General features: G+C 43.3%; 1 protein-coding gene across 1 annotated transcript in view; it reads right to left on the reverse strand.

The window, feature by feature from the left end:
- dgki (diacylglycerol kinase, iota) overlaps positions 1-19917 on the reverse strand; it is a 176640-nt gene that overhangs the window by 34909 nt on the left and 121814 nt on the right. The window contains exons 21-26 of the mRNA XM_048608001.1: positions 17243-17305; positions 14180-14280; positions 8090-8169; positions 7647-7691; positions 3561-3630; positions 1668-1708 (exon numbers count right to left, since the gene is read on the reverse strand). Of these exons, the coding sequence (XP_048463958.1) occupies positions 1668-1708; positions 3561-3630; positions 7647-7691; positions 8090-8169; positions 14180-14280; positions 17243-17305 (400 nt within the window). The remainder of the gene's footprint in view (positions 1-1667; positions 1709-3560; positions 3631-7646; positions 7692-8089; positions 8170-14179; positions 14281-17242; positions 17306-19917) is intronic.

The following is a 19917-nucleotide window of genomic DNA, read 5'->3' on the forward strand; positions in this document are numbered from 1 at the left end:
TAAAGGCTGCTATGGAGAAACAATGTATGTGTTAGAAGATTGGGCAGAAACCTGACACAAGAACATCCTTTCTTGGGAAAACTTTGTCCTGTGACTCTGGGATTACCTGTCTAAGTCACTCAAGCACACAAATAACCAAACATGACAGATAATAACTGGATGTTGTATGGACACCTTCAACATGCCAATCAATATTCAGAGAGAAGGATAGCCCACACTCACAGATACAATGGGTCAGTTGATGCCCTGCTTGCCAATTGCCAGGTAGAATCAAACTTACAACTGTAAATAACACAAATCAGAATGCCTTTATCTGGACCATTTGAAGTTTCATTATGGAATGTAGTGTGAAATTTGAACACACAGCTGGCCCAAAGATCATGAAGTAGGGATTCTTTATTCCATTGGCATCAGATCATTACAAAAATGAAGGGAAATTAGGACTAAACATGGACAACACAGTACTTACGGAAACTTAAGCTCACATATAGTTGATGAAATCCTTTGTCTGCCTGATCCTTCTACCTATGTTGCCTCCTTCACGTAAAGACATCCTTTCCTTCAAAGAGTGTCCATTTGACAACTCCAGATGCCCAGCTACAGCACTCCCTTACTGTTGCTTCCAGTTGTTGGAGGTCCCCATACAACTGCTCCAGTTACTCTCGTTGGTGCCCTCCCTCACTATTGTCACCTATTGCTGGAGGACCTCATTAGTTACCTAAATGAAGGGAGAATTATGTCTTATTTAACCAAGGCGCATAAAGCTACAATGGGAGGAGGCTCTGGTGGTGCAGTGATGGTGTACTTACTTCTGAACCAAAGGGCAAGGCTCAATTAACTCCTGCTCCAGAGGTGTGTAATAACATCTTTGAACAGGTTGATTAGTGGGGAGTTGAAGTTAGGCAAAGACTGAAAGGACAACTGTTCCCAGATAGGAGGAACAATGCTGTAGTCGTGAGCTCAGCTCATACAAACTCCTGAAGCAACCCTCAGGTCACATGGTGAAGCAAATCCTGCTGTCTCAGAGACATTAAACCACACACAATCATGGCACAGATCTTCTGATTCACAGGCAGTAGTTAGACAACAACATCTTAGTGAAAGATGGGCTACAGGTCTCTTTGGAGGCCCTGACTCACTGACTACTCAGGAACTATCCAGGAAGGTTAAACTACAGATATCTGGAACACAACAAAAAAGTTTACAATTCTAAGTCAGAGTTGCATCCTTTGGACAGTTCTGACCAGTTACACGAATCAGAACCTGCTCACCACCGACCACACTCTGCACCAACCGCACTCGTCCCACCTGACACTAGATCTGAACCAACCCCCCTCTAAATTGGTAATGACCCCTGACTTGAAACTTCCCCTGACCCAACCACCAACCCATACAGACCCGTCACTGCTCTTAAACATATCCCCCCACCTCTGCATTCCCCTGACCTGATTTCCCAGCCCAATCTTACCCCCTTCCTGACAAAATATCATCATGATATCATCCCCTGAGCCACCCTCCTCCCCTTACCCACCTACTTTGCTACTTGTTACAAGTGATTTCTTTATTCTTTGTTGCATGCTCCAGATAACTCAGAGTGATAGGATTGTATGAACGGTAATAAGAAGCAAGTGGCAATAACATGGGCGCTGCCAGCTCACGTTTCATACCTGGGCTCTGTCAATGCGGTAGAAGCGGTCCAGAGAAGTTGCTGCAGAGATAAAAAGAAGTGAAAACAAACGTGAAGCACAGACTCAAAGACTGAAGTGGTAGTTTGAGAAATACAATAAAGCTTAAAAGCTTAAAGCTGAGAGCGCTGACAAAATCACAGGTAAGACATATAAAGAGATGGGAATCAAACAGGTGGGAATCAAAGAGGCGGGAACCAAAGAGGTAGAAGCCATAAAAAACTACAGTCAAAAGAACACTAATGAAAAATTTATGAAATAAACAACCAAAAGACAAAATATCTTTGCTTTAAATATGCTGTGCTGTTAAAATTATTATGGCAGGATATATTCTCTTGAATACAAAGAGAGAAGTGAAACGAATGATGGGGTGAAATTGTGATGTCCAGCATTATAGCTGGGACTCAACAAAGTCTCAGCTGGATGGTTGTTTCCCTATTTTGTTTTCACCCTTTCACATTACATGTGACACCTATAGTAAAAATCGAAGAGGCATTTCATACAAACCTGTTACAGATTTTGAAGACTTAAGCATGCAAGAAAGCTTGCACCTTGGAAAGACTTCAAAAAGGACTTAATCCAGCCTTCTCCACACTACATGGGGACCAGGAACTGAAGGAATCTAGTTCCTGGCCCAAAAGCCAAGCTGAATTCCTCCAAACCCCTCCATTGCCCACTCCATAATTGGGTTACCCCACCAAAATAATTAGAGCTCTGTTTCTACACCCTAGTCTTAATAGTTTTTTTATTCATTCATGGGATGTGGGCATTGACGGCCAGGCCAGCATTTATTCCCCATCCGTAATTGCTCCAGAGGGCTGTTAAGGCTCAAGCATATTGCTGTGTACGCCATATGTACGCCAGAACAGGTAAGGACAGAAGTTTCCTTCTCTAAAGGATATTAATGAACAGATAAGTTTTTCTGACAATCGACAACGGTTTCCTGATCATCATTAGACTCTCAATTTCAGATTTTTTTTAATATATTGCATTCAAATTCCACCATCTTCCAATCAGGATTCATACCTGGGTCCGCAGAACTGGCTTTCAGGATGAATAATCCTGCCAAAATACCACTAGGCCTTCTCCCAAGTTTCCCATACTACACTTTTTACTGTACTGTAAATAGCAAACCAGCCCCATTCATGTATCAGACCCCAGACCGACAGTTGAAGACAAATTTGTCTGAAGCCTCATGGTGTGCTTGTTCTTCCGAATCTGTGGCCATGCGGGTCACCGGATGAATTTTTCTGCATTAACGTTTGAGGCACATTGGTACATTAGCTGAGTGGCATGCAACAATCTCTGTGGGCATGCTCTGATGTGGAAGCAGATCAGAGTCTGAAAGATGCATTAGCATTTGGGCCCGGGTCTGCTTAGATTAATGTTTGTAGCGGGCAATGTTGTTCACGGGCACGTTAACAGTGGTTGCTAGGGTAGACTCAGTACTCAAGGATGAGTATTACCTGAATAGCTCAGAGAAGCAATTGTTATGAGCTGTATTAGCATTCTAAGCAGATTAATATGGAGGATTACTTTAAGTCTCGGAGTATGTTAATTGTGGGGACATCAGTGGAGGAAGCTACTCAAAGTAAAAAAAAAGTAGGCATACTTAGCTCTGACTGATATTGTTGACTGTTTTTCATAGTTAATGAATAAAGAAGAAATATGTTGATAATGTGAACCCCAGTGATGGCATGAATGGAAAACATGGCACCCTACTGATGGTGTGATCCTCACTGATGGATTGCTAATGATAATGAATGAAGAACAATTGATCCTTTTGATGCTGCAAGTCTTACTCATAGGGTGAGAAGAACAAGAATGAAGGGTAAGGGATAACACTGCTATTGCAGTTCATCTGGGGCTACTCACAATCTAGGAAGCACCATTTGGAAGAAAGATTCTGCGAAGACAACATTCGGCGTTGGGAAGCGTCACTGTTCTGAAAATAAAGAAAAACTCAATGTCTGCAAATTGAAGACAAATAACAAAGAAATTGTGCCCACTTTGGGTCTGTTATAGGTGCCATGATACTGGATGCTCCCACTGGCAGCATTAGTATTGTTAACATGGATTGACACCTTTGCTATATCTCCCTCTGTGATAGTGCAATTGGAAGGACTGTAAGAATATACTCCCTAATGATCAGGAGCAGATACTCATGTCTGTCATCACCCAGGTCCCGCTGCACACTCCCCTCTCCCAATTTACAGCCAGGTCCCACTGCACACTCCCCTCTCCCAATTTACAGCCATTCAGGTAGTAATCTGCCTACTTGTTTCTGCTTCCGAAGTGAATAACCTCACATTTATCCAAATTATACTGCATCTGCCATTGATTTGCCCACTCACCCATCCTGTCCAGATCATGCTGAAGGATCTCTGCATTCTCGTCACAGTTCACCCTCCCACCCAACTTGGTATCATATCTGCAAACTTTGAGATATTACATTTTGTTCCCTCATCCAAATCATTAATATATATTGTGTATAGTGGCACCCCACTAGTTACTGCCTGCCGACTTGAAAAGGACCCGTTAATTCCTACTGTTTGTTTCCTCTCTGCCAACAAGTTTTCTATCCATCTCAATACACTTTCCCCAATCCCATGCACTTTAATCTTGCACAATAATCTCTTATGCGTGACTTTGTCAAATGTTTTCTGAAAGTCCAAATATACTGCACCGATTGGCTCTCCCTTGTCAACGCTACCAGTTACATATTCATAGAATTCCAACAGATTTGTCAAGCATGATTTCCCCTTCATAATTCCATGCCGACTCTGCCTGATCCTGCCTCTGCTTTCTAAATGCTCAGCTATAAGCTCCTTGATAATGGATTCGATAACTTTCCCCATTACTGATGTTAGGCTTACTGGTCTATAATTCCCTATTTTCTCTCTACCTTCCTTTTTGAATAATGGAGCGAAGAAAGCAAATGATATATTGGCCATCATAGTGAGATGATTCAAGTACAGGAACATGGATGCCTTGCTGCAGTTGTACAGGGCATTGGTGAGACCATACCCAGAGTAGTGCGCGCAGTTTTGGTCTCCTTATCTGAGTTTGGATGTACTGCATATGGAGGAATTGCAATGAAGGCTTACCAGAATGATTCCTAGGATGGCAAGACTGACGTATGAAGAATCACTTGATCGGTTAGGATTATACTCACTGGAGTTTAGAAGAAGGAGGAGGGGACCTCATAGAAACCTATAAAATTCAGACAGAACTAGACAGAATAAACACAGGAAGGATGTTCCCAATGTTCTCCTGTCTAGAACCATGAGTCACAGTTTAACGATACCAGGTAGGACATTTAAGTCTAAGACGAGGAGAGATTTCTTCAGCCAGTGAATGGTCATCCTGTGGAATTCTGTGATATGGAAAGCAGGGTTAAAGACAAAACACTGAATGTTTTCAAGGAGTTAGATATAGTTCTTTGGGCAAAAGGGATCAAAGGGTGCTGTGGAGAAAGCAGGAGCAGGGGACTGAATTGGATGATCGGCCATGCTCATATTAAATGGGGAAAGCAAGCTCAAAGGTCTGACTGGCGTACTCCTGCTCCAAAGTTTTGTTTCTATGCAAGGTCACTTCATGATGCAAAGCTCTGCAGAAAAAATACAAACAGTGAGAAGGTCACATGGAGTGGGATTTTCAACTGAAAATCCCTGCCAAAATAATGAGGTCATCAGGGGTCTGGGACATTATGGAGACATCCAGTGGGATTCGCTGAGCCTCCTTAACTAAGCAATGCTCTTGGTGACCTATCTCTGAGCTTCCTGGCCTGACACATCCAGTTTGTCAAAGGAAGAACTTCTAGTTAAAGGGACGCTGATGTAGATTCCAATAACTCGCTGATACTCTGATTCCCGAAGCTCCAGCAATTACAGAACGGGAAAGGAGACCAGTGAGGGCCATTTCACCTCCACCCCTACCCCCAAGGTCGTCTCTCCTTCCTGGAGGTCTTGCTGCAGGAGCTAAGGGAGTTCAGCATGGTGAGCTCACCGAGGAGGACAGAAACTTGTCTGATGAAGAAAACATGGCTGAAGAAGTTAAGAGCAGAAAAGTGGAGAGAGTATCCCAAGAGAATATACGAATGTAGGAGGGTGGGAAAATGAGGGGGATAGAACTTCCAGGTATCAATCTCCACACTCTGACCTTCCCAGGGATTCCTGCATACGCTCTTCATGATAACGAAAACTTGCACTCACACATATTCCCAATGGAGAGGCCACTACTCAATCACTCTTCCTTCAAAGTCATATCATCCCCTGCCCTCATTGTTACTTTCTACAAATGTTGCCTTCCTCTCATCTCAACAAAATCTCTTTCTCACAACGGGTTGTTCTCATAACGTCATGCACACTCACTGAGCCCACTGTGAGCTGCAGTTATCAGCATTGACTTGACATGAGGACCTGACCTTCCGAAGGCACAGGTACTTGGCAACTTATGAGAGCTGGTCCTCTTCGTATTGACCCTTGGTATGGCCAACTCCTGCTCCTATCTTGTCTCTTTACATTTCCACATCCTTCCTCACCTTCAGTGAATGTTAGAACTCTCCTCACTGTCAGCGAAAACTATTTTTTAATTCATTTGTGGACATTGGTGTTCCTGGCTGGCCAGCATTTATTGCCCATCCCTAGTTCCATTGATGAGATGATGTTGAGCTGCCTTCTTGAACCACTGCAGTCTATGTGCTGTAGGTTGACCCATAATGCCCTGAAGGAAGGAATTCCAGAATTTTGACACAGCGCAGTGACAGCAAAGGAACAGGAATATATTTCCAAGTCAGGATGGTGAGTGAGTTGGAAGGGATCTTGCAAGTGGTGGTGTTCCCATGTATCTGCTGCCCTTGTCCTCCTTGGTGGAAAGTTATTGTGGGTTTAGACGGTGCTCTCTAAGGATCTTCAGTGAATTTCTGCAGTGCATCTTGTAGATAGTACACACTGCTGCTACTGAGCGCAAGTGTGAAGGGAGTGGATGCTTGTCGATATGGTGCCAATCAAGTAGGCTACTTGGCCCTGGATGATGTCAAGCTTCTTGAGTGTTACTGGAGCTGTACCCATCCAGCCAAATTGGGAGCATTCCAACCTGATTTGGGCTTCTTAATGGTGGCTAGGCTTCAGGGAATCAGGAGGGGAGTTACACACCTCAGTATTCCTAGCCTCTGACCTCCTCTTTCAGCCACTGTGTTTATTTAGCAAGTCCATTTGAGTTTCTGGTCAAAGGTAACCCCCAGGTTGTTGGTAGTAGGGGGATTCATTGAAGTTCATTCATTCATTAACATCATTGAATATCAGGGGGGGTGGTTAGATTTTCTCTTATTTGAGATAGTAATTGCCTGGCATTTGTGTAGTGCAAATGTTACACTGAAACTGTCCTCACTGTCAATGAACACTGGAACTGTCCTCACCATCAGTGAATGTTGGATCTCTCCACACTATTAGTAAGCACCATTTCTCTCCACACTGTTAGTGAACTCTGGCACTGTCTACACTGTTAATGAACTCTGGCACTCTCCAATCTGTTACTGAACATTAGCACTCTTCCTCTCTTTCAGTTATTGTGGCATCTCCCATTTTTCCAAATCCAAAATACCAATCTCCAATTGCATCCTTTTCTCTCCTTCATCTTCACTTTCACCTCCTGCATCTGTCCTCCTGCCAGCCATGAGCCTTATTCAGTGCCGCAGAAACATGGGAAATCTCCCATGCCAACAACTGTAAGCAATGATGAGTGGAACATGACTGAATCATGAAAAATACGCAATTGGTTTTAAACACAGAGCTGGCACATACAACCATCTCTGCAGCATAAAGCTACATTTCCAACGCCAAGGTCTACTTAGCAGTGTTGAAGGCATCTCCAACCCCACAGGGAAGAAGCAAGAGAGGGCAAATGATCAATATCCACATTCAAGGGCACCCTCAAGCATCCTTATCAGGCCAGGCTTACCTGGTAATGAATCCAATGTCCGTCGGGTGTTGGTGGGTAAAAGTCCTGGAAAACAAACAGAAAAATCTGGCAAAACAATATTTCAACAGTGCACTAAAGGCTCTGCCAAATATATTTAATGACAAGGTCTGTAGATATTAGTGTTGACAATTGAAGGATTTTGGTAGAAGACAAGCTACAATCACCACCCTCAATAAATCACTGGTAAGGCCATCTTGCGAGTTCTGTTTTCTGCCTCTGGTTAGACAGGTTGGGGAGTACTTCCCCAGGTCACAATGCCTGTGGCCAACAGGTCAAACACCTGTTATGGTGCGATAATCTTGACCATTTTACAAACATCCAGCTGTAATTTGCTCATCATATTCGTCAATTAAAGCCTGGGAATGCATACAAATGTCACTGACATCGCCACAAGATGAAGATCTCACAAATCTGTATTTTACCTCCTGTAGTCGGTCGATATACCTGCGACAGGTCTCTAGGTCACAGTCTCCGTGAATGACAATAATTCCCAGTGGGACTGCTGCAGGATGACAGAAACAATGATCAGTCATTTGGTACATTGTATCACTGAATTTATGGAGTAAGGCGTCACCCACTCTTTAAAAGACAGAAGAAGGCTGTATAATGTACTCAGGGAGCTCAGATCTTAAAGGAGATGGTGGCATAGCTGCAATATCAGTGCATTAGAAATCCAAATGTCCAGGCTAATTCTTTAGAGATATGAGTTCAAATCCCACAATGGTAACTGATGGAATTTAATTGCTAATACTGGAATTAAAAGCATGTCAACTATAAAACTATCACTCAATGTCAAAAAATCCATCTGGTTCCCTAATATCCTTTAGAGAAGGAAATTTGTCATACATGTGACTCCAGATTTCAAGCTCCGAGCTACCCAATGAAGACATTCAGTTTAAGGGCAATTAGGGTAACAAATGCTGGCCAACAACACCCATATCTCATGAAAGAATAAATAATTTGAATCACAAAGACAAAGAAGCTTTCAGCCCTCTGAATCACCAGAAAGATGCTACTACCTACACAAGTCCCAGTTTCCTGCAATAAGCCCAGAGCCTTGAATGTTATGACGCTTCAAGTGCTCATCCGAGTGCTTTTTAAAGGTTAATAGAACATAAAACAGTACAGCACAGTACAGGCCCTTTGGCCCACGATGTTGTGCTGAACTTTTACCCTAAACCTAATGTCTACCTAACCTCCACCCCTACATTATACTATCGTCCATATGCCTATCTAATTGCTGCTTAAATGCCCCTAACGAGGCCGACTCCACTACCCTCTCCGGCAATGCATTCCACGCCCCTACCACTCTCTGAGTAAAGAACCTACCTCTGACATCTACCTCCACTCACTTTAAAACAATGCCCTCTCGTAATAGCTACCTCCACCCTAGGACAAAGTCTCTGGCTGTTCACTCTATCTATACCTCTGATCATTTTGTACACCTCTATCAAGTCACCTCTCATCCTTCGTCGTTCTAAAGAGAAATGCCCTAGCTCTCTCCATTCCAGGCAACATCCTAGTAAATCTCATCCGCACCTTTTCCAACGTTTCCAGATCTTTCCTTTAATGAGGCGACCAGAACTGGACACAATACTCCAGATGTGGCCGAACCAGGCTTTTGTATAGCTGGAGTATAACTTCACGGCTCTTGAACTCAATCCCTCTATTAATGAAAGCTAACACACCATATGCCTTCTTAACAAATCTATCCACCTGGGTGGTAGCTTTCAGTGAACTGTGGACATGAACCCCAAGATCCCTCTGCTCCTCCACACTGCCAAGAATCTTTCCGTTAACCCTGTATTCTGCTTTCAAGTTTGTCCTTCCAAAATGAATCATCTCTCACTTTTCAGGGTTAAACTCCATCTGCCACTTCTCAGCCCAGATCTGCATCCTATCAATGTCCCTTTGTAACCTACAACAGCCCTCCCCACTATCCACAACTCAACCCACCTTCATATCGTCAGTGAACTTACTAATCCACCCTTCCACTCCTACATCCAAATCATTTACAAAAATCACATATAGAAGGCGGCCCAGGACAGATCCTTGTGGTACACCACTCGTAACTGAGCACCATGTTGAATATTTTCCGTCCACTACCACCTTTTGTCTTCTAAGGGTCAGCCAATTCTGAATCCAATCTGCCACATTTCCCCCTATCCCATACCTCCTTACTTTCTGCATGAGCCTACCATGGGGAACCTTATCAAATGCTTTACTTAAATCCATGTATACCACATCCATTGCCCCATCTTCATCCATGTGTTTGGTCACCTCTTCAAAGAATTCAATAAGGTTTGTGAGGCATGATCTACCCCTCACAAATCCATGCTGACTATCATGAATCAAACTGTGCCTATCCAAGTGATCATAAATCCTATCTCTCAGAGCCCTTTCCAATAATTTGCCCACCAAAAATTTGCCCACCGCTGAAGTAAGACTAACTGGCCTGTAATTTCCAGGGTTATCCCTATTCCCTTTTTTGAACAAGGGAATGACGTTTGCCTTTCTCCAATCTTCCGGCACTATACCCGTGGACAGTGAAGACAAAAAGATCATCGCCAAAGGCCCTGCGATCTCTTCCCTCGCTTCCCATAGAATCCTTGGTTAAATTCCATCAGGCCCAGGGGACTTATCTATCTTCAACTTCATCAAAATTTCTAGTACATCTTCCTTACTAACATCAACCTCCTCTAGCCTACCAGCCTGTTTCACACTGTCCTCCTCTACAACTAGGTCCCTCTCAGTTGTGAACACAGAAGAAAAGTATTCCTTAAGGACGTCTCCTATCTCTTTAGGCTCCGTGCACGAATTCCCTTTACAATCCTTGATCGGCCCTACCCTTTCTCTGGCCATTCTCTTATTCCTCACATACATGTAAAAAGCCTTGGAGTTTTCCTTGATTCCATCTGCCAAGGTTTTCTCATGCCCCCTTATCACTCTCCTAAGCCCTTTCTTCAGCTCCTTCCTGGCTAACTTGTATCCTCTAGAGCTTTTTCCGATCCTTGTTTCCTAAACCTTATATGAGCATGCTTCTTCCTCTTAACCAGTCGTTCGACCTCTCTGGAGAACAAAGGCTCCCTCACTCGACCGCATCTTCCCTGCCTGCTAGGGACAAACATATCGAGCACACACAGTATGCTTTCCTTAAATAATCTCCACATTTCAATAGTGCTCTTCCCTGACAGCATCTGTTCCCATTTTATGTTACCCAGTTCTTGCCTAACAGAATTATAATTACCCTTCCCTGAAGGTTGTGAGGTTTCACAAGGTCAGCAAAGTGGACATCAGAGAATATGAGGTACCTGATTGGGGCTGTTAATCTGGTCCAATTATGGAGCCCTGGCTGACAGATAAAAACAGGAGTGTCAGACATCCTAACACTCTGAGGGAGCTGGACTAGTGTCAAGGACTTGCCCGGTGTAAATAAAGGATGGCTTATTGACCTCGGTTGAGTTATTTCACCTACCTCAACAACCCTCCCAGGCAGTGCATTGCAGATCTCCACAATCCTCTGGTTCAAAAGTCAACGTCCCAGTGCAGGCAGATGGGATTAATTTAAAATGGCATCATGGTCGGCACAGGCATGGTGGGCTGAAGGGTCAGTTCCTTGGCTGTACTGTTCTATGTTCTTCCAAAGTGCATCACCTTACATTTTTTCAGGCTTAAATTCCATCTGTCACTGACCTGCCCATCTGACCAATCCATTTATGTCCTACTGTAACCCAACACCTACCTCCTCACAATCAAACCATCCGGCCAATCTGCAAACTTATCAGGCCCCCTACATTCTCATCTACATCATTATGAACATCACAAACAATAAGGGACACAGCACTGATCCCTGTGGTATGCCACTGCACACTAGGCTCCATCACAGGCATTACGTTTGCCAACAAGACAGGTCACTATTAAATCAGAGACAGTAGGAACTGCAGATGCTGGAGAATCCGAGACAACAAGGTGCAGAGCTGGATGAACACAGCAGGCCAAGCAGCAGCGAAGCCTTTCTGCTCCTATGATGCTGCTTGGCCTGCTGTGTTCATCCAGCTCTGCACCTTGTTGTCTAGGTCACTATTAAACACTGTTTTCAAATTATTAATATGGCAGCCAAAGATTAATCAGCAAAGGACACTATTAATACAAAATAACGAGACAGCAGAAACCATCACTTGAGAGGTTGAGTTGGTTCAGTTGACTTCACCTTGCACAGGCTGATTACCTCTCTCACACTTCCTCTGATCTCCCTGGAGCATGACACCACCGAAATCAGACTGTAGTTTTTAGGACAATCACTGACCTCATCTTACCGGAGATGACTTCCCTCCATAACTTCCCACTTCACGGTCTCCCAACCACACATATACTTCTGCTCTGACAGACCCATAGTTTCAGCCTGTTCCTACCCCACTGAACATGTATCTTCCCATCTTGTCTTTACTTTACCATCCCCCTTGTTCAGTTTCTCCCTACCCAAATTTGTGACTTCTGACACTTTATGCTTGATTCCACAATTTCCAATTTTCTGGCCCTACTTACAGCCTCTTCACTGTGGACGTTCACTCCCCATCAGAACGGTCTGAAGGCTCTCTGCTTTTTCCTTGGAAAGACGTCTGCACAGTCGCCATCTACCATCATTTGCCTTCACTGCTGAGGTTATTCTCACTTTCAACAACTTCTCCTTTAACCTATCACATTTTCTTCAGGTCAAAGGTATAGCTATAGATGCCTGCATGGGTCCCCACTATTCCTGTCTCTTTGTGGGATCTGCAGAACATTCAATGTTCTGGCCCTACTTGGGCTCCCACTCACAATTCTTTCTTCGTGCTGTTTTCTCGTCTCATCCAGAATTGTAAAAATTCATCAGTTTTATTTCCAATTTCCAATTTCCATCCTTCTCTCATGTTCTTCGGTCCATTCTGACTATTCGCCTCCCTTCATCGGTCTCACTGTGCCAATCTCTGCTGATCGGCTATCTCCCAATATCCATTATAAGCACACCGATTATCACAGTTACCTTGACTACATCTCCTCACACCCTGTTTCCATTCCATTCCATTCTCCCAGTTTCTCCTTCTCTGTCACATCTGTTCTGATGATGCTACTTTCCACTGAGCTGCCTTCAATATGACCTCTTTTGTCCTCAACTAAGGAGACCCCTCGCCACTGTGGTTGGACCCCTCGGGCGTTTCAGCCTTATCTCCTGCATTTCTGCCCTCACTACTTCTGTTCCTTCCCAGAGTAACAATAGGGTTTAATTTATCCTTGCTTCCACCTCACTAGTTGCCACATTCAAAGGATCATCCTCTGCAATTTCCATCACCTACAGCAGGATGCCACCACCAAACACATCTTCCTCTCTCCTCCATTGTCAGCATTCCGCAGGGACCATTCCTTCCATGACACCCTGTCAACTCCTTCATCACTCTTAACACTTCCTCACTTCCCATGACACCTTCCCATGCAGAAGTGTTATACTTGGCCATTCACCTCCTCTCTCATCACAATCAAAGTCCCCAGAGACAGTTTCCAAGAGAAGCAGTATTATACTTGCGCTTCTTTCAATCAACTCTGCTGAGTTCACTGCTTAAAATAATGTCTCCATTACACTGACGAGACCAAATGTAGATTGGATAACCGCTTTGCGGAACACTCCAATCCATCTACAGGAATGATCTGACCACACCCCCACCCCACCCAGTTACTTGCCATTTCAATAAGCCATCTTGCTCTCAAGTTAAATTTCTATCCTGGGCTGCTACAATGTTCCAATGAAGCAGAACACAAGCTTGAAGGACAACACCTCATTTTCCATGTAAACACTTTACAGGCTCTCCATCTCAATGTTGAATTCCACAACTTCAGAGCCTGGCCACATGTCTGTTCTCCATCTTACTTTGTTTCCATCCTGCCCTCTCCCACCGTCCAGCCTTGACTTGTTTGTGTCTTGAAACTTTGGAGAGGAGCAATTCTCACCCTTTCTCACCCATTTTACATCTCTTTTTCCTTTTCACCATCATTAACAACCTCTTTGCCTTTTGCATGGGGCTTCTCTATCATCTGCCCTCTTGCTCCTCCTCCACCTGTCAAGGTATATAAAAATGACATTTTCCAACACCCTTCAGTTCTGAAGAAGATTTATACCAGACTTGAAACGTTAACTCTGTTTCTCTCTCCACAGATGCTGCCAGACCTGCTGATTTTCCCCAGCATTCTGTAGCTGTCCCTAGATGTCACTGATATCTAGAAATCTATCTCTGACTTGAACATGTTCAGTGTCTGAGCTTCCTCTTTTGCAGAGATTTCCCAAAGTCTGTCATTCTCACCCTATGTAATGGATAACCAGACTGAGTTTTATCCATCAGGTACGAGGTTGCTTTAATGTCTTGTCAGGTTTTTACCCTCTCCTGAATGATAAAAACAGACGGAAAGGTGGTATTCATCTAATCCTGCAAGTGCCCACATGGTGAGTGAACATTACCATCAGTAAGTTCATCTTTACTCACAGGTCTCTTGTAGCCGTTCCTTGTTGTATTGTGGGCTTTCATAGTCTTGGAGGCTGATCCTGTTCACCCGGATCCTCAGCCGACCAGGGACAGTGTGAGGGCTGGAAAACACAGTCGATAAGACACCAGTAAAAATGAAAGCTGGTACCAGAGCCTGTGATCAGGAACAGGAGGGAGTGGAGATCTGAGTGGACCATCTCAGTGTCATGGATCCACAGGATTCTTGATTGGAATTTTTCACTCAATATTGCTGACTAGGCATAACTGCTGCTGTAGTCACACTGTTTTAGACAGATGCATTAACTTCAGTCACACACAATACCTTTTCTAGGAAATGTCTACCATGACCTAGTTAAATGTACCTCACATGTATATCAATTTAACATGCATTTACTATACCCAGCCACACTCCAACTAGCCCCTGCCCCACTCCACACTCACATGTTTCAAACGTAAACCATTTCCTTCCCCAACTTTCTAATCCAGTTTCCCATTGCCAACATCACTCTTCACCCACCTACATTCTCCACCTACTCCCTCACCTCCACATTCCACCCACCCCTACCAACTCTGCCTGAAATGTACTAAATTAACAGTACGATTGGCAGCAATGAACTTTATAAGGATATGCACAAAATGATGAAAGGCTAATGGACGTTGAAGACGTAATTTAACTGGAGCAGTGTGAAGTGATACACATTGATGAGATAAAGAAAAAAAAGTTGATGCAGATTTAAAGGGTGTAACAGACAGAGGGACTTATGTACACCAGACCTCAGCACACATGTCTGAAGGTTGCAGGACATGTTGAGAAGATTGCTAGAAAGCAAATGGTTTTATAGACAAAGGCATACAAAGGGAAGTTATGTTAAATCGTGTAGCGCACTTGTCAAGTCTTAGCTAGAATATTTTGTTCAGTATGGGGACAGGAGGAAGCACAGCAGTAATGCCACTGGGCTACGTAACCTACAGGTCCAGGTTAATGTTCTGGGGTCATGAGTTTAAATTCCACAAAATGAACAGTTGGTGTTTAAATTCAATAAATATATTTGGAATTACAAGGCTGGTTTCAGTAATGGTGGTCATGAAACAATTGTTGTAAAAAAACAGTCTGGTTGCTTCACTAACATCCTTGAAGGAAGGAGATCTACCATTTTTAGCCGGTCTGGTCTCCATGTCACTCCAGACCTACTGCAATGTAGTTGACTCTTAACTACCCTTTAAAATGGCCAAACAAGCCACAGAATTCAGGGGCAACTAGAGATGGGCAACAAATGCAGATCTTGTCAGTGACACTCACATCTTGTGAAAGAATATTAGGTTTGGGGGCACTATATTTTAAGAAAGATGCCAAAGGTTTGGGCTGGAAATACAGCAGAGTTATCAGACTGGTTGCAGGAATCTTCACTAATGTGGAGAGACTAGAGAAGCTGGGACCATTCTCCTCTGGACAGAGAAGAGAGGGAGAAAATTTGAAAGAGGTGCGCAAAATCATGAATGCTAATGACATAACAGAAAGGTCGCTACCAGGGAACACATATTTAAGCAAACTGGCAAAAGAACCAGGGGTTTCCAACTCCCACTTTGGAATCTGTTTTCCTGGGATGACTTGGGAACATGGGTCAGTGCTCAGTCCCAGCCCAGATAAATGGGAGGGATAGTAGCAGGGCACGCATTCAGCTGTAAAACCACTTCTCAAATCCCCAAAACAAATATAATGGCTGCAATGGAGAGTGGAATAGGAGAAAGGAATCCAATATTGTCTTATATGGTCTGAAGAAGGGTCACTGGACTTGAAACATTTACTGTTTCTCTCTCCACAGATCCTATCAGACCTGCTGAGTTTCTCCAGCATTTTCTGTTTTTGTTTGTTTCAGATCTCCAGCATCCCATTTTTTGTTTTATATTTGATATTATGTTTAATATCTATTTCTGTTCATCCTGTTATAGGAAGGATATTATTAAGTTGGAGAGAGTTCAGAAGTCAGACGACACCAGGTTATAGTCCAACAGGTTTATTTGAAATCACAAGCTTTCATAGCGCTGCTCCTTCATCAGGTCGAGTGACCTAAGTCACCTGACGAAGGAGCAGTACTCCAAAACCTTGTGATTTCAAATATACCTGTTGGACTATAACCTGGTGTCGTCTGACTTCTGACCTTGTACACCCCAGTCCAACACGAGCAGTTCCACATCATGGAGAGAGTTCAGAAGAGATTTACCAGGATGTTGCTGGGAATGGAGGGTTTGAGTTATTGGGAGAGACTGGATAGGCTAGGACTTTTTTCACTGGACCGTAGGAGGTTCAGGGGTGACCATGTAGAGGTCTATAAAATCATGAGGTTTGTAGATAAGGTGAATGGCAGGTGTCCTTTCCCTAGGGTGGGGGATTTCAAGACTAGGGGGCATATTTTTACGGTGAGAGGAGAAAGATTTAAAAAAGATATGAGGGGCAATTTTTTTAAACAGAGAGCAATTCATGTGTGGAATGAACTTCCAGAGGAGTGGTGAATGCAGGTACAGTTACAACATTTAAAAGACATTTAGATAATTACATGAATAAGAAATGTTTGGAAGGATACAGACCAAGCTCAGGTAGGTGGGACTAGTTTAGTTTGGGATTATGGTCACATGGACTGGTTAAACCGAAGGGTCTATTTTCGTGCTGTATGATTCTATGACTCTAGGCAACTAGGTTTTGAACATTTATTAAACAGGATTCATACCAGTCATGGGTGAAGTAAAATAAAATAGAATAGGAGGTAAGCCATGATACTGGGCATAAAATAGTGTATTAAATTCTGTCTTACTTGGAAATTGATATTACTGACATAATCATGGGTTTTATACACAAAACACACACAATAACAAAACAGACCAAACTATATTATATAAGACATCAGGGATACAGCTCTTTGTTTTCCTCAGTCCCTCACTCGTTGTGGTCTTTGATATATTGTGGCTTTGGTGGGTTTACTTTGCAATGCATTGACGGAAAAAAAGACAGGAAGGAGCAGGGCCAAGAATGCAAGGCGCGAGTGCACAGAGAGGATTGTTACTCACAGAGTGAAGCTATCAGGAGGAGCAGAGACCCGTCTGTGATCAGCATGCTGCACCTTGTGGATACTGTAGGGAACAGCACACCACATCAGCCATGGACCAAGGAGGACCGAGGGAGAGGAACATACTACTTTTAGACAGTGAAGAAAGCAGAGCAAGGTCAATCATCTGCATGCATCAGTACTCAGTGTAGCACATGGAGGGAGCATGGGTGTGGTGGCAATGTCAATAGTATTCTGGAGGCACAGGTTCAAGTCCCGCCAAGAGACTTGTGGTATTCAACTTCAATTAATTGATAAATTTACAATTGAAGGATACTTTTAGTAATAATGACTGTGATAAGTTATCATAAAATCTCATCAGATTCACTGATGCCCTTTGGGAAAGGGGTTTGCTGGTCTGGCCTACATTGTGACTCCCAAAACAATGGCCTAGCAAACCACTCAGTTCTACCTAAAGACCACAGGAAAGTTCAGAAGAAATACAACAAAAATCATCCACTTGGACCCAGGCAATGGAAATGATAACAACATAGTCAATCCTGCAAAGTCCCTTTTATGAACACTAAGGATCAACTACCAAAAATGGGTATGACACAGTCATATTCTCAGAATCATATCTTATAAATAATGTCCAACACAATGCCATCACTATTCCTAAATCTCATCGAAAGGACAGACCCATCAGAGGTGGCATTTGTGGAGTATAAATAAGGTGACAAATACCAGCAAGATCACCTCCAAGGCCTTTCACTGTCCTGAATTGGAACAGTATCATTATTCCTTCACTGATGTTGTGTAAAAATCTTGCAACATCCTTCCCAGCAGCATTGGCAATGACCCTACCATCCCTCCCTGCTGTCATCCTTCCTCCCCTAAAGAAATGTTGTGGTTCTGGAAGGCAGCTCACTGCCATCTTCTCCAGGACAATCAGGGATGGTCTAAAACAATGGTTCCCACATCCCACAAATAAATTAAGAAAGATGAGGTGCAGGCAGTTCCCAGGTTCCTGTGTCTGTCCGCAAGGTAGTTTGTACACAAGTCAGATCACAATGCAGGGCAATACAAAGCAGCTGTTCATAAGTACCGGAAATGTGCAAATGTCAGATATTTAAAATTACACCCCTGAGATCGCATTTGTAAGTACAGAAGTTTGTAAATCGGTGACTCCCTGTGTCAGACTGAGGAGGAGATATTTAAAATTTTGACCATCTCATCAGAAAAATTCCATGGGATTGCACAATATCACTTTCTACTTCTTCAACTGAGTAAAGCCAGACAGGATGGAAACCAGTGTTGTACTCAAGCATATTAATTACTCACCAGGTGGATTTGGTCAAAATGTCCTCGTAAAACTTGCAAACCATATTGCAAAGACATTTGTCCCAGTGTATCCGGTCCAACTTGTACAGGTTCTGGCTCCCTCAGATCCTATCCCAATGTCCAAAGCCTTCTCTTCTGAACCATTTCATGAGTCATTTTCTCTGCCTTCCCATTCCAATACTCATCATGTTCGGCATTTGGGCTAATGTGGATAGTTTTACAATTGAGATCCTGTTTGCACTCAGATCTTCAAAGTCTCCCTGCAGGACCTCATCCCTCCTTCGACCTACGTTGTTGGCACTGATATGGGCCATTACTATGATACCAGGGGATTTAATTTTATACAGAAAGCTCCTGAGAGGTCCATATTAAAAGACTTTGGAGATCTAAGCAGACACTACCTATTGGCTTCCCTCATCCATCATCTTTGCAACTTCTTCAAAAATACAATTGGATTTGTAAGGCATTGCTATTTTATCATAAAGTTACACAATTGTCAGAGTGCAGAATGAAATCATTTGGCCCATCATGTCTATACTGGCTCTTGGAATGAGCAATGCACTTAATGTCATTCTCACGCTTTCTCCCCATAAACCTGCACATTCTTCTTTTTCAGATAACATTCTAATTTCATTTGAATGCATTAATTGAACCTGTCTCCACAGCACTGTCAGGCAGCGTATTCCAGATCGAAACAGCTGACTTAACATTTGCTGACTCAAGAACTTCTCTCCTGTATCGCTTTCACTTCTCTTGCTGATTCTTTTAGATATCTGCCCTCCTGTTCTTGAATTAAATACTTTCAATCCTTTGTACCCATTGCTTCTTCTTCAGTTCTCTGCCAGAAGCCTGGTCCAACGCACAGTACCATAACCGAAATCACTGGTATGGCAAAGAGGAAAGGTCCAAATTCACCCCGGTCAGAACCAAGATCGAACCGCTCTAATCTGATCTACACTGGCCATCCAGCCAACTAGCCAGCCCCCTCCTGCACTCAATAAATGAAATCCCATGTTCAGTTGCCCAATATGCCTTCTCCATCTATGTAACCATACATCTATCTCCAAAACTTCTTCAACAGCAGTGCCGCATAAGGCTGTGTATTCAGCCCCCTGCTATACTCCTTATACATTCACGATTGTGTGGCCAAATTCCACCCAACTCCATTTATCATATTGCCGACAACACCACTGTTGTAGGTTCGATTTCAAACAACAACGAAGTGGAATACAGGAAAAAGATTGAGTGTTTAGCGGCATGGTGTAAAGACAACAATCTCTCCAACAATGTCGACAAAATGAAGGAGCTAGTCATTGACTTCAGGAAGCAGAATGGAGGACACGTCCTGTCTGCATC

This window comes from Rhincodon typus, chromosome 18 (genome assembly GCF_021869965.1).
Source record: "Rhincodon typus isolate 14 chromosome 18, sRhiTyp1.1, whole genome shotgun sequence".
NCBI lineage: Eukaryota > Metazoa > Chordata > Chondrichthyes > Orectolobiformes > Rhincodontidae > Rhincodon > Rhincodon typus.